Source organism: Brassica oleracea, chromosome C4 (genome assembly GCF_000695525.1).
Source record: "Brassica oleracea var. oleracea cultivar TO1000 chromosome C4, BOL, whole genome shotgun sequence".
NCBI lineage: Eukaryota > Viridiplantae > Streptophyta > Magnoliopsida > Brassicales > Brassicaceae > Brassica > Brassica oleracea.
The window spans coordinates 29,160,532-29,176,277 of record NC_027751.1 but is presented as its reverse complement, the minus strand read 5'-3'; the positions used below and the strand labels follow the sequence as shown (position 1 = coordinate 29,176,277).

The 15,746-nt window shown below is 35.0% G+C and overlaps 2 protein-coding genes across 3 annotated transcripts; one reads left to right on the top strand and one right to left on the bottom strand.

The window, feature by feature from the left end:
• Positions 1-9,216: 9,216 nt before the first annotated feature.
• On the top strand, positions 9,217-10,563 carry LOC106340544 (vegetative cell wall protein gp1-like). 2 transcript variants are annotated; one of them, XM_013779409.1, is made up of 2 exons: positions 9,217-9,731; positions 10,014-10,563. In XM_013779409.1, exons 1-2 carry the CDS (start codon positions 9,287-9,289, stop codon positions 10,514-10,516), a joined length of 948 nt encoding a protein of 315 aa, XP_013634863.1. In that variant the 5' UTR covers positions 9,217-9,286; the 3' UTR covers positions 10,517-10,563. The 2 variants fall into 2 exon arrangements, with proteins under 2 accessions (XP_013634863.1, XP_013634864.1); XM_013779410.1 differs by having other exon boundaries at positions 9,217-9,735; positions 10,018-10,563.
• Positions 10,564-13,531: 2,968 nt separating this feature from the next.
• On the bottom strand, positions 13,532-14,797 carry LOC106338593. The gene has a single exon (XM_013777534.1). The coding sequence runs from the start codon at positions 14,795-14,797 to the stop codon at positions 13,532-13,534; it is 1,266 nt and encodes a 421-aa protein (XP_013632988.1).
• Positions 14,798-15,746: the final 949 nt, after the last annotated feature.

Below are 15,746 nucleotides of genomic sequence, written 5' to 3'. Positions count from 1 at the left end.
ATATAAAGCTTGGTTATTCAAAGTTGCTAATTAACATGATTGCGACATGTGTCAATTAATTTATTAAGATTGTGACATGTGTCAAAAATATGTTACAATTATCTTTTATTAGGATTTAAAAAAATTTAGAAAAAAAAAATTATTAGTACATTTTTTTGGACACTAGAAAAAGAAAATTATTACAAATATAAAGCTTGGTTATTCAAAGTTGCTAATTAACATGATTGCGACATGTGTCAATTAATTTATTAAGATTGTGACATGTGTCAAAAATATGTTACAATTATCTTTTATTAGGATTTAAAAAAATTTAGAAAAAAAAAATTATTAGTACATTTTTTTGGACACTAGAAAAAGAAAATTATTACAAAATATAGTTTATTATTCTTTTTAGGAATTAAGAAAATGAAAATTACTATTACATAGCCTTTTACAATTATATTTGTATGGCTCTTTTTATAATATTTTAAATTTTGTTATATAAAACTTGGTTATTCAAAGTTGCTAATTAACATGATTGCGACATGTGTCAATTAATTTATTAAGATTGTGACATGTGTCAAAATTATGTTACAATTCTCTTTTATTAGGATTTAAAAAGATTTAGAAAAATAAAATTATTATTACATTTTTTTGGACACTAGAAAAAGAAAATTATTACAAAAATATAGTTTATTATTATTTTTAGGAGTTAATAAAATGAAAATTACTATTACATAGCCTTGTACAATTATATTTGTATGGCTCTTTTTATAATATTTTAAAAATATTTGATAGTAAATTTAATTTTTGAAAATTCTATAAACAAAGAATAATTGTAAAAACCTATTTGAAAGTATTTTTTTCTTTTTAAAATATTTTGTATATTTTCATCTTTAAAGATACTAAATAAAGATATTATAAGATAAAAACGAATTATAAAAACCTACAAGTATAAGAAATTATTTTGTATATTTTGCATATTTTGTATATTTTCATCTTTAAAGATACTAAAGAAAGATATTAAAAGATAAAATATTAAGTTTTTTTAAAAAAATTTTACAAAAATATAGTTTATTATTCTTTTTAGGAGTTAAAAAAATGAAAATTACTATTACATAGCCTTTTACAATTATATTTGTATGGCTCTTTTTATAATATTTTTATAATATTTGATAGTAAATTTAATTTTTGAAAATTCTATAAACAAAGAATAATTGTAAAAAGCTATTTTAAAGTATTTTTTTTTAATATTTTGTATATTTTCATCTTTAAAGATACTAAAGAAAGATATTATAAGATAAAATATTAGGTTTTTTAAAAAAAAATTAAATAAAAACGAATTATAAAAACCTACAAGTACAAGAAATTATTTAATAAAAATCAAATAGAAAAACTAACTATGAAATAAGTGATATTCGTTTTTTAAAAACCTAAGTAAAAAAAATGTAAAAGTACTCTTATTATTTTCATATAAATAACTAACTCTCTTTTTTAACCGATAAATATATACTACAAAAATATAAACCAAAATAAATATTATTTTCACATCTATATTTAGGTTTAAATTTCCCCATATTATTTTCACAAAAAATAGTATTGACAATAAAAATATTATCTGAGTATTTTCTTTTAATTTCTCTAAACAACTCAATTTTTTTTATCATCCTTTTTACATCTTATGACGCTAACACAAGTTTTTTATTATTATTATGTTTTTATCGTACATAAGTATGTGTAAATATGAGAAATATATGTTTGTATGTATAAGACATAATATAATTAACTAAAAATAATTTTTTTATTGAAAATATATTAGTTGTATAAAATTCTTAAAAAACAAGAACAAATTATAGTTGGAATTTTCCTTAATTTAAAGTAACTCAATTCTTATAAATAACTAACTTTTCTTTTTAATAGATAATTTTGTGTTAAAAATTATAAACCAAAAATAACTTCAAATATTTTATCCGATATGATTGTGACATTTGTACAAAAAACAAATTGTGTATGGATTAATAAAATTCTATCATTATGTGAAAATAATTTTTTTTCCTAAAATCCTAAATAAAAGAAATTTGAAAAATAACTTTTTCCTCTTTTAATCTTAACCAAATAAGATTTTTTCCTTTTAAATCCTGACCAAATAGAATTGTAAAAGTAATTTTTACTTTTTAAATTTAATGATAAATCTGATACTCAAATATCTAATTAAAAATATTAGTGATATTTAGAAAACGAATTTTTAAAATAATATGATACTGAAAATATTTAATTTAAAATATTAGTGATATTGAGAAAACGAATTTTGAAAATAGCAAATTTTAAAAATAGTTAATATTTGCTAGAAATAATTATTTGATAGTATTTTTATTTTCTAAATCCTAGTAAAAAATAATTATAAAAGATTATGTAGTTTTAATTTTCTTTTCTAACACCCTAAAACTGTAAAAAAAATATTTGATAGTTCTTTTCCTTTAAAAAGAAAGTTCTAAACAAAAGAGATTTGTATCATATTTTTTAATTCCTAACCATAAGAGAATTGAAAGAATTTATTTGATAGTATATAAAATTTGATGATGAACATGATACTAAAAATTATTTAATTAAAAATGAAGTGTAAAAATAGTATTGATATGAACCGTAAAAATCATAATTTAAAATTATTTAATAATAACTAGAAATAATTATTTGATAGCAATAAGTTTTTTATGAAATTCAAAACATAAGATAATTGTAAAAGCTTATATGATAATACTTTTCCTTTTCTATAATCCTAAACAAAAATATAAAAAAGTATTTGATAGTTTTTTTTTTTAATTTTAAATAAAAACAAGATTTGGAAAATATTTTTTTTCCTTTTTAAAAAATCCTAACAAAAGTAAACATACCTACTTAATAGTATTTAAAAAAAAAGATTTTGATAACGAGTATGATGTAATAAATAATGAATCAAGAAAATTATTTAACATCAGATAAGTTTAATAAAATATTAAATTAGTACATAAGAAAGTGTATAATGTTGTCATTGCTTCTTGGCCTTATTTAACTTCTAAATTCATTTTTATTTCATTATAATTATTATTTTGGGTTGGATCCGGTTTAAATTTTTACGTTTGGATGTTTTTTCTAGCTCTAACAAATATTAACTGAAACTTATGTGTGTAAACGAGTTCTTAACTATAAAATAAATTTCACATAACATATGAAAAAAAAATTTAAAAAAAAATAATAATAATTTTTTTAATATTTTTTATTAAATTAAAATATCAAATAAAGCCCGTTGCGACGCACGGGTCCAAATCTAGTATATTATAAAATTTGATTGGAAAGTAATTAAGCTGGGTTTGACTTCAGTTGTAATTAAGAAGTGTATTTGCATATATGTAAATATGAAGCAGGATTATTTGTTGACCGGAATTAAGTTGTATGTTCAAAGTCAAATGTGTTTTTGGCCCAATATTAATTTTTGATATTCAGTCAAATTCTTCTTTTTTGGCACATTATTTTTGTTTTAGATATGTGTTGCTATTAGTCAATTTAAACTTTTGGCAGAATACTTTTTTGTAAATAAATTATTTTAGTGCTTTATTTATTTTTGCTATGAAGATTCATTACTTCTTTAATATTTGATTTGTGGAACATAAAACCAAGTATATATTCTTTTCCAAAAAACTATAATATTTTTGAAATATTTTAATTATTGTAAATATTGATATGTGTTCATGAGCTTTCAAAAATGTACCAGCTACTTACGCATGTAACTTCCTATTGATCATCGCTTTATTTTCTAATATTTAAAAAAAAACATCAACATATAATTTGATAAATATTATGAAAATACATGCACATTTGACTTAATTATAATAAAAAAATAATTATACTTCATTTTGAATTTGAAAGAATATATGTAACTTAATATACTCACAACATGAATGATTCGACTAATCCAACTTATATCTAAAATCATAGATTTAATTACGATAAGAATATATAATTTTATAAGAATAATAATTTATTTTATAAATATAAATCATATGACAACTCAAAACATATTAAAAATGAAAATAAAATATTAACCAACTGTTACAATTTAGTTCTTTTGTAAAACTTATATATATTCATGAGATTTCAGAATATTATCGTTTCGTTATATTAATTTATGTAATTTGTAACCAGACACTTTAGTTTACTTTTTTTTTCATTCTAAGCACAATATATCTTAAGTTATACATAATCTTCATAAAATATATTTACATATCTAAGACAACAGCCACCTAAATGCAAATAAGAAAATAATCAAAATTTTAATATATAGAATAAAAAATATTACAGCTGAATTCATATATGCAATCTAATTTACCCAAATGATAACTAAATCGACTGAAAAACTACAAAACCGATTAGATATAATATATATAAATCATATGTGTAATTAAAGTAATATAATAATATTAATATAAATGATGCATATAAATTATAAATTATTTTAAATTTAAAAGTAAGTATCAATCAATTATATAATATATTTACTTTAGAAATATTTATACCCGTGTATGAGCACGGAAAAATCACCCCGTATCTATAGTATTTTAGCTAAATATTTGACACTACATACCGACTCATGTTTTTACCCTCAATCGAAATATTTTTTAATAATAGCGAAGTTACTGGCCTACTTTACAACATAAAAACGCATCATCTGTAATTTTGTATTACCTATAGGAACTAACCATTTCCATCAGTCCTTACTTCGTTACAAACAAATGATAAATTAGAAAGTAAGAACATAATGGTAAAAGTAATCGATACACAGTTCAAGAAGAAAATAATCCATACTGCATTATATTAATTGATAGCCAGAAAAAATGACTTGCCTTTTGACACACCTTTAGAGAAGTAATGCCGCATTTCTAAGACGGGATGAACGAGACATAAATGGAGAATATTCAAATACACTTGATGCTTGTGCTTTATACTACTAACCCCAACTATATATTGATATAAGATTGCAATACCAGCCCCACTTTGGTGAAAATAATCCACTGAGCAAAACTTATATCGAATATGAACTTAATATAGGTATATTCCATCTTTATTCTGAAAAGCCCACCGATTGCTAAAGAAAACTCCTGATCGTCCCCTTCTCCATATTATTTAGCCTGAAGTTACATTTACCTGCATTTATAGTTTGTTTGTGTATGTACATATAACTTTATCATACAAAAGCTCCATGCTATAAGAAGAAATTAAAGAACGAGATCAGAATGATTGCATAAAAGTACCATGGCTTAAGTGAGTTTAACCGTCAAACCAGAAGCACGGCGGCCCAGCCGCCATACATGGACGACAAATTTTTCCAAAGATCAATCGGCTGATTATTATACTATTGTGTTAAAGAGATCTTCGTTTTTTTTTCCTCTCTGGAGCTTGATCTGCATCTCTGAGGAAGTTCTTTCCTTTTAAGCAAAGCAGAAGGTATTATAAAAAAATTAAAAGATGATAAAGCAGCTACACTATTTAAAAAATAAACTAATAAATAGGAGAAAGACGTTGTCTTTTGGATTATTGAGACGAGACGAGTAAACCAAACCTAATTTTAAAGTACGAAGGTACCGTCGGATAGTCGACACGGCGAAAAGCTAGACCACGTGTTTGGCGTTGAAACAGTTTTAGTATGAGACAAAGATTTTGCTAACCCACGCCGCTCTTCTTGTTCCACTTTTGGATTTCGTTTTCAGTGTCTCATCGGCCCCACACTCTGGCCAATACGAAGAGAACACGAGGATATCTATGTTGTAAACACTAAGACAGTGACGTTTTGTTTATTAAAGATGTTAAGTTGCCTCAAAAGACTTGGCCACTTGATCATTATGAACCTGATATCGACGTCATCTCCAAACTTGTATAGAGAGAATGTTTTTGTGTTCGCAGTACAGTCTGAATGTGTTTTCAGTTTCCTATTTTGAGAATCAAGAACATTGCAGGAGTGATACACGCTTAATATATAAAAAGATACTTCTAGGTTTACCAGCAAAAAGTATATCATAAGATAACATAGTCCAGTGGAGTTATTGATTACGGATCACCTAATCAATTAGACAGTTAATCTAACCCTTTAATTAAATACATTGATTAAAGCTCATTAAATAATGATATTGCTCACCACTTAAATCATAGTATGAGCAATGCCCTTCACTAGCTCCCATAATTAATTATCATTACAAAAAGCTTTACTTTTTCATGATATTTGTTTCTCACATTTATTGAGTCAAATCGAGACATACAGACAGACAGTTCACTCTAATCATTATGGGTTTGTTTACGAAAGAAGCAAACAACATCCACTAATGATCAAACCAATTAAAACCACGAAGATGTTCAGGGATTTCCATGCATCCCAGGGTGAGATTCTCACCGGCTGTGACCAGGGGCGGATCCACATATAAGGTTGTGGGGTCAGTTGACACCACAAAAAATGCAAATAATTACATTTTTAAGCTGTGTTCATTAGTTGACTCTATTGTATTTGGTTCAGAAAGTCCAAAGTGAACCCACAAACCTGGGTTCAAAACCCATTTCTGGATTCACCGTTGGCTGTGACTGCAGGCTGCAGCAAGTGCAGCTTTCAAGTCTTTTGACAAACTTTTTCGTTGATCCAAGAAATTCTAGAAAATCTAGAGTTTAATTTATAACGCTTTCATAATCGGATCCTTCTCAAGTTTTGCTGCATTTGCTTCCATTATGTCAAATTCTCCCACACCGTCATAGAGAATGAGAAACCAACAAAAACTAATGGTAAATCTTGTTCTGGTGCTAAGTGGTTCTGACACCAAAATGAATGTAACATAAAATCTACATAATTCTCATGATTGGGATTACCAAAAATAAAATAAAAAAATTCTCATGCTTAAACCAATGAAGCCTTCACAATAGAATAAAAATGGTACATTTCGTAGGCTATAGGCCAGTGCCGTGCGAAAGTCTACAAAGGCTTGAGGCAAATATAAAAAATGGGGCCTTTTAACCAAAAATAAATTAGCAGCAAAAATTAAGAACTAGAAGAATTAGCGGCAAAAAATAAAAACTAGAAGCCATTTCTGGATTCACCGTTGGCTGTGACTGCAGGCTGCAGCAAGTGCAGCTTTCAAGTCTTTTGACAAACTTTTTCGTTGATCCAAGAAATTCTAGAAAATCTAGAGTTTAATTTATAACGCTTTCATAATCGGATCCTTCTCAAGTTTTGCTGCATTTGCTTCCATTATGTCAAATTCTCCCACACCGTCATAGAGAATGAGAAACCAACAAAAACTAATGGTAAATCTTGTTCTGGTGCTAAGTGGTTCTGACACCAAAATGAATGTAACATAAAATCTACATAATTCTCATGATTGGGATTACCAAAAATAAAATAAAAAAATTCTCATGCTTAAACCAATGAAGCCTTCACAATAGAATAAAAATGGTACATTTCGTAGGCTATAGGCCAGTGCCGTGCGAAAGTCTACAAAGGCTTGAGGCAAATATAAAAAATGGGGCCTTTTAACCAAAAATAAATTAGCAGCAAAAATTAAGAACTAGAAGAATTAGCACTACGTGGTACAGGAAGAAATATATACCTTAATACAAGAAGAGACAGTGATGATTAAATAAAAAGAGACACTCTGCTTGTTGACAGAAGCACACAACAAGGAACCAAGAAGAAAGATGGTGGGATAATGCGTGAGAAATAAATTATACATACAACTTAAGAATATATATAGATGATAATGTATAAAGTAGTTGCTATTTTTATTCCCTTTCTATTTAGGAATTTTGATAAAACGAAAGAGATTTTCTTTTTTTAATTTTGGAAAGTTGACAATAAAACAAAATTAACTTTTTCTAACAAAAGTATTGAAAAAAAATTTCGAACTTCTCATGATAATATAGCATCTTAACTAAAAATTTTGCCTAAAACCACTATGCTACACCAGATTTTTAGAATTATGGAGCCCTAAAAAATCTATATATTTTGGGGGCCTGAGGCAAAAGCCTTTTGGTTACACCTTAAGCACGCCTCTGGCTATAGCCCTCAACAGCTTGCTACTTCCAAAAGCAACCACATCATATATGCTTAAACATGGAATTCGGACATGTGCTTAGATAATAGTAAACAATACAATATTCAAATCTGTAAACGTAGACAAAAACTAATGTACATAAAATAGATTATGAAACTTTATATAGCCGAATAAAATACAGTTACATATTTGCATAGACATATTGTTTCTACAACGTGAACTCTCGATTGTAGGCTTCTTTTCTTGTTGAGCAAATATATGTGTTATTATTCAAATACGATTTCTTCAGATCCAAAGATAGAAAAATGAGAGAGAACCCCTGGTTCCCCGGCAACAGTGCTTCCGCCTTCAATCCTCAGCTTCTCACCACTGGTGAAAACCGCCGCCTCGTCCCTTCTGACCCTCCCGACCCTGACCCTGACAACCCCCTCTCCCTAACCCGTTTTCCCCCTCTCAACTCTCCCACTTCTAAATCCCCAAAAACTACTCGTGGCCTGTTGAAATCACCTCTGATTTCTGCTGCAGGATCGAGCTCTCCTGTTACTGCTCCTACTGTGAGTTCGAGCTCTCTTTCTACTACTCCTATTGAGGTTCCAACTGCAACCCCAACTCCTTTAGCGTCTTCGGTTGCTACTGTTTCCAGATATGAAGGTACTGTTCAACTAAACCTTGAAAACTTTAAAATCCTTCCTCCGAAGTTTTCTTCTCCAATTCAAACCAACAAAGCCTCAAGAAACCCTCCCCCTTTGCCTCCATCTCTCCCAAAGAACTCGAAACACATAGTCTCACCCTATTGCTAGCTATGTCCCCTCTCTTGCCTCCCACCAGAAAACGGCACCTCCCTCTCATCAAAACCCTGAGACTCCCATCCCTGAGCCTCAATCCCAACTAACAAACCCCCAACTGCCCCCTCCCTTGTAGAAAAAATTCGCAAGTCAGAGGATAAGTCTCTTAGGAGACTGGCCCCTGCTACCTTCTCTGAAACTGGCCGTCCGCGTATGCTAATTCCAGATAGTGTCTTTCAAAAAGGCGCTGGGTTGCACAAAGACTTTATAATTTGTTACTTTAATGGTAGGCCTTCACCATTCAACCACATTCAAAGTTTTTTGAATCACCTCTGGGGCAAAGGAGTAAGAGTTGAAATTCATTCCAATCCCTTATCTCGCTCAATGTTGGTGAGAATCCCCTCCGACTATCTGCGACAAAAAATATTGGAAAAAAGAGTTTGGTATGTCGGAGATTCTATGTTCCAAGCTGTCCAGTGGTCGTCTTCAGCTTCTACTACCTCGCCACCATTGGAAACGATTCAGATATGGGCTCACCTGGGAATCCCTTTGCATCTACGACATCAGGAGGGGTTAAGTCTGGTTGCGGGTTTGGTGGGTCAACCCAAAGAAACTGACGATTTCACATTGAACCTTGTCAGTTTGACTCTGTCTCATGTCAAGGTAGATGTGGACTTAACAAAGCCGCTTCCCAGTGTGGTGGAATTCACCTGTGAATCCGGGGAAGTTGTTGAGGTGATGGTCTCCTATCCCTGGGTACCGCCTACTTGTTCCCACTGTAAAGAACTCGGGCACATAATGAAGAACTGCTTGCTTCTCCCCCCTCCTCCAAAGAACCCGCCGCCCTCTAAAAGGTCAAGCAAAGCTGCAGCTTCGAAAGACAAAGCCACTGTCTCCCCGACTCCTAAGAGCATCCGTTTTGAGGGTTTATGGGGGGAGTTCACACAGAAATCAAGAAAAAATAATAATAAAATAATTCAATCCCATGAACCACTCTCTCCTAAAGCTCTCTGGGCTGAACCCCTCCCTCCTAAAGTTCATCACTGTAGCGCAGGCCCCACGTGTCGTGGCGGCCCGCGATTGGTCTAGTTTTTTTTTTTCTTTAAAAATCAAAAAGAAAAAAAAAATTTAATAATAAAAAATTGAAAAGATGAACCCCAAGAGGGGGTTCATTGATGTGGGTGCTCTAACCCTCCAACTGACATTCCTAAGACTCATGCCTCTTCTTCTGGTACTCCTGCCGCTGTAGTAAATCCTCCAGAACCTTGTTCTACTGATCCTCGCCCCTCTGCTTCCCCTTCTGTCCCTTCCTCCGACCGCACAAAATCAGCCTCACTGCCTCCATCTCATCATATTCCCTCCCTTAACCCTTTTGTGTCCCCATCGCCTATCAAAGATGCTCCCCTTTTGAATCCTTCATCTATTCCCACTTCTCCTTTTAACCTGTCAACTAGCATCATCCCCCTGAACTTCTCCTCCCCTCCATCGCCTCCTGAATATCCAAAAAAAACACCTCGTCCCTGTTCCTCCAATCAATCTTTTCCCTCCTTTATTGCCCAACTAAATTTTTTCTCCTCTTCCTCTTTTACCCCACCTCCCACTGTACCTTCTAATCATCACTTGTCCTCTAAACCCTTTGCTCTTTTGGCTCCTCCTGGTTCTCTTCATCATGAAGAGACCGTTGACTAATTTCTATGTATACAAAAACCTTTTTTTGGAATGTCCGCGGATTGAATGACCCGGACAAGCATGCCCCTTTTTGTCAATGGCTGGCGAGTCATCAGCCCTCTTTTGGCTCTATTTTGGAATCCCACATCAAGAATCATAACCTTACCCACCTAATGAATAAGCTCTGCCGAGGTTGGAATTATACTACCAACCACGCTGAAGATGATGATGGCCGTATTATCATCATATGGAAGGAAAATATCTCTTTGCGTGTCCTGCATCAATCAAGACAAGCAATGACGTGTGAAGTTAAACTCCCGGGCACCACTCCTTTTATCTATACTGCCATATATGCCTTTAATGAGAGATTGGAAAGAACAGTCCTCTGGGTGGAATTGTTCAACACATTTCAAACTTTCGCGCTCGACACTGTCCCTTGGATGCTTGGAGGAGACTTCAACCAGATTGTTCATCACTCAGAGCACTCTCATGTGGCTGTCAACTCTCTCACTGCTAGTATATGGTGGAACTCAAGGACTGTCTCTCTCAAATGGGACTGTTTGACTTGTGCTATCAAGGATCCTGTTTTTCATGGTCTAATAAACAACCAGAATCTCCCATTGCCAAAGAACTGGACCGGTTCCTCATCAATAGCCAAGTCCTAAACTTGTTTCCCAATAGCACCGCCTTCTTTCTCCCAGCCTTAACCTCTGATCACTGTCCTTGTCTTGTTGACCTTTCTTACAAAATGCCTTCAGCTGGTACCCGTCCCTTCAAATTTTACAACTACCTAACCAAGCACCCAAACTTTCTCCATGTAGTTAATGAAGCGTGGGCTCAAGCCGGAAGCACTGTATGGAACCTCACCGCATTCTGCTGGAAACAGAAAAATATTAAGAGTGACTTAAAAACACTAAACATAGATACTTTTTCTCAAATTCAACTGAGAGTTAGTGAGGCTAACCGTTTTTTGCAGGATGTGCAGGTACAAGCGATGCAATCACCTTCACCACAGCTTTTTGAGCAGGAAAAACAGGCTCTACAACACTGGAACTTCTTGAGAATGATAGAGGAGAGCTATTTCAAGCAGCGGTCTCGAATTAATTGGCTTAAAGAAGGGGATCTGAACACTACCTACTTCTTCCGGATAGTCCAGTCTTGCCTCAGCTATAATACTATCAGTTTGTTTATCCTATCATCTGGAACCATCCTTACGGATCCTCTGGTTATGAGCGCACATGCAATAAGCCATTTCACCGGCATCCTTGGTCCTAAGCCACCGCCTCAGATGGGAATGGTTTCCTCAGTTGGTTGGTTCCAGTCTCTGACTCCATTCCGCTGCTCTGAACCTGTTGGCCAGTTAATGTTGTCTGTTCCAGAAGCGGATGAGATCACTAGTGTTCTCTATAAGCTAAATCCGAATAAGGCCCCAGAACCGGACGGCTTGACCTCAGGTTTGTATAAGTCATCTTGGACGATATTGGGATCGGAATTTGTCTGCTCCATCCGCCATTTCTTCTTCTCATCTTTCATGCCTACTGCAGCAAACTCCACAATCCTATCATTGGTCCCTAAACATCCAGGTGCCTCTAAAATCACTGACTTTCGGCTCATTTCTTGCCTGCACACTGTCTACAAAGTCGTCTCTCGCCTGCTTGTGAAGCGCCTAAAGCCTATCCTCAGTGACCTCATAGTCCCTAATCAAACAGCTTTCATTAGAGGAAGAATTTTAGCAAAGAATAAGTCTCTTGCAGGAGAGCGCTTATAAATGGTTATCATAAGACAGGTGGTCCTAAGCGCATAACTATTAAAGTGGATATCGCGAAGGCGTTTGATACCTTATCGTGGGACTTCTTGTTCTCTTGCTTGGAAGGCTTGTGTCTACCTGCTCTGTTTATCTCCTGGATCTGCGCTTGCATCTGCGCTTGCATCTGCACAACGAGTTTTACAGTGGGGTACAACGGATCAGTAAATGGGTACTTTAAAGGGACTCGAGGGCTTCGTCAGGGAGACCCTCTGTCACCGTACTTATTTGTCATAGCGTTAAATAACTTATCACTAATGTTGAAACAGGCGGCTCAGGAAAGGAGGTTCCAATATCATCTAAACTGCTCTTCATCAAAAATGACACATTTATGCTTGACTGACGACTTACTCATTTTTATAGATGGGAATGTCGACTCAGTACATGCGATCCTTCAGGTTCTGCGAGAGTTCGAATAACGTTCTGGGCTGGCGGTTAGTGTGCATAAAACCTCCTTCTTTGCTTCTGGTTTAACTGCAGCTGAGACGGATTTGATGAAAGATCTAGGATAACTAAAGTAAAGAACTCTCAAGGATTTCCGAACACAAACTTGTTTTATTAAGAATCTTTTAGACAATCCAACGGGACTTAGTCTAATCCGAATGATACAACGTCTAATCTGACTTGTGACGGACCAATTCTTAATCTACCCAGTGCACTAACGATGAAAGCTTCACCGTTTGCAAACCTAACGTGTGCTGCTGAACAAACCTCAGAGCACTTTGAAATAGTTCTTCAAAGCGTAACCTTGAAACCCTGCCTAGTTACCTTTTTATATTCTCTTCCCTAAGATATCTAATCTTCCTGATATCTCTCCAACATACGAGATCTCTAATTGCTTCTATCTGAAGCAATATCTTCGTAATGGTTATCTGCCACGTCATTACCTTGTAACGACTTGTCACGCGATATGTCACATACCGGTTCAACCGTGTAGCACTTGCTCTGCTCAACATTGAACCGGCTCCAACTTGGAGCTAACATTCTCCCCCTTTTTGTCTGAATGTGACACTCTCAGCATCCTGCACATATCAGCGCCCAACCAAGAATTCACAAGAACAATAGCTCATAGAATACTACTGAATAGATACCATTAGTAACCGAATCAAAGCATGAGTCATGAGTTACAATCCTAAAGATAGAACGGTACAGAATCCAAAAATATGAAATGGAACAAATTACATGACACAGGTTCTAAGCCTATGTTCGTTGAACTGGCTCATCCATGCTGCTTAGCCACTCTCTGTGTCTTCATCCTCCCTTTGGAGTGGATATTCTCCCCCTGCAGAGATGCACATTAAGACAAAAACCATTAGATAGTGATCGAAAACACATTTACCCCGCAAAGACATCTTACTCCTGAGCCTGCTGCGAATTCCTTTGAGGAAGGTGATCGCTTGGTCAATGTCTTCTTCGAGATTAGGTTCCTTCGAATCCGCTCCAGAGCCAAGACCGGCTTTCTTGTCCTTGACAACCAGCTTAGGAAAGTCTGACTCCGCTTCATCACTGTTGTCTGGAGGTACATTGCGCTGAATAAGGATGACTTGCTGGATTAAGGTGGGCAAGATGATCCTTCTTTTCTTTTCAGTCTCGGTGTTCTCAGCCATTCTCAGAATCTGGTGGTAGATGATCTTCCCGAAGTTGAATCCTTTCCGAAGATGAAGCATGTAGATGAATCGGAGACGTTCAGCATTCATGGCTGTGTAGCTCATCGTTGGGATCCAGTTTGAGCACACTAGTTTGTACAACACTTGATTTGTGACTGTCAAGTATTTCGAGCTCATGTCTTCCCAACGTTTGATTCTGTTCCCAGAGAGGAGGGTGCAGACTTTATCAAGTTTCTCATTCATCCAGCTAGAGTCTTCCTCACAGCGCGGAATGCAGTACATTGTGTTGATCAAACTCGGAGAGAATTCTATCAATGATCCTCGTACGTAGACTGCAACCCCATCTCCCCGAGGTTCAGCATCCCCTAAATTGGCCACAAATTCACGAACTATAGACGGCTGGAATGAATCAGAGTCACAGACCGTATAGAGTAGCCCGGCGTCAGCAACTACCTTCTTGACATCTTGGAGGTTCTTATCCGAGAGAGAGAGACGTTGCTGGTGAATGAACTTTCTCGGTTTGAGACTGACATACCTTTCTCTAGCCCCTTGAGTCATGAATCGGGCTGACATAGGTTTCTTTGATGGTCGCAGTAGATCTAGTTTTTCTTGATACAAACCCTGAAACGCAGTTCGACTGTTTTCATACCGTGTTTCTTTGGGAAGAATCTCTTGCTGCATGTCTTCCTCCTCTTCCGATGAGTTCTCTTTGGACAGAGACTCCACTTCGGGTTCGGAGTCCTCCGGAGGCGGAGTGCATCTGATTCGGCGTTGGGAGGATTTGCGTGAGATTTTCCGAGAGCTGGAGACGGCAGTTTCAGGCACCTGTGTCGACAGGTGTGCTGAGTTGGTGTTGCGAGTTAGTCGCGAGCTTCGCCTTAACGGTTGCATGTTGTGGAGGTGTGAGATCGCCGACTTGGTGTGTTACACTCGAGGGGGGTCGCGCTTTACCTAAAAAGAAACCCTACCACTCTGCAAATACACATTACTTGGCCCAAGATAAAATGGCCCATTAAGCACTGACAGAATCGTGAAGAACAAGCTAGGCTTAATGATTCATTGTTTTTGATGGGTTACACTATCCATTATGTGTGTCACACACTCTCTTTGCATGACACATTTGTGAGAGACTTGGTGAGCAATCATCAATAGGTCATGAACCTGGGTGACCTGAGGTTCTGATTAAAGGATTTTACGTACAAGACTACTTACATAGAGTCTGTCACGATGAGTCAGTCACGGAAGTTCAAACTCATGCACAAATCTAACCACACATCAAGTCCCCAGCAAAGCCTTCTTAGTATCATACTGAGCATACACCAATGAGTAGCTGTTTCTCAGCTGAGTAGCTGTCACACATCAGTTCCAACCGTTTGAGCCACACACACTGTTCCAAAGGTTAAGTTACTGACACATTACCTGCCTCCCACTTCATGCTCATCGGGAGGATTAGTCAACTTCTTATTTCCCCAGAGGCCAGACCATGTTTATGCTCAATCAGAACAGTGATCGATACCAGGTGAGAGTGTGGTAACACCCTGATCCAGACCGATTGTTCGTCACACTGAGCCATTGTTCAGACATCTGCCCAATCATGACAGTGATCGGCTCTAGAAGCACGAGTATGGTGATACCCTGTTCCAGGACGAGTGTCTATCACACTGGGCCTTGCTTACCCCTTTCCTTTATTTATTATTTTTTTCTTTTTGTGGGCACTTCACCGTTTATTACCTTTGGTTCTTTTTCAGGTGTTTCTTGATCCACTCCAGACAGTGATCATATCTCAGAACGAAAATGCGGTGACATCCTGATCCGAGAAGAGTGTCTTTCTCCATGGGAT

Excerpts from the sequence above, each read along its gene's own strand:
- LOC106340544 (XM_013779409.1), top strand. The coding sequence starts at position 9,287 with ATGTTCCAAGCTGTCCAGTGGTCGTCTTCAGCTTCTACTACCTCGCCA. Across the intron at positions 9,732-10,013 it reads AGCCACTGTCTCCCCGACTC|CTAACCCTCCAACTGACATT; the intron begins CTAAGAGCATCC and ends GATGTGGGTGCT.
- LOC106338593 (XM_013777534.1), bottom strand. The coding sequence starts at position 14,797 with ATGCAACCGTTAAGGCGAAGCTCGCGACTAACTCGCAACACCAACTCA.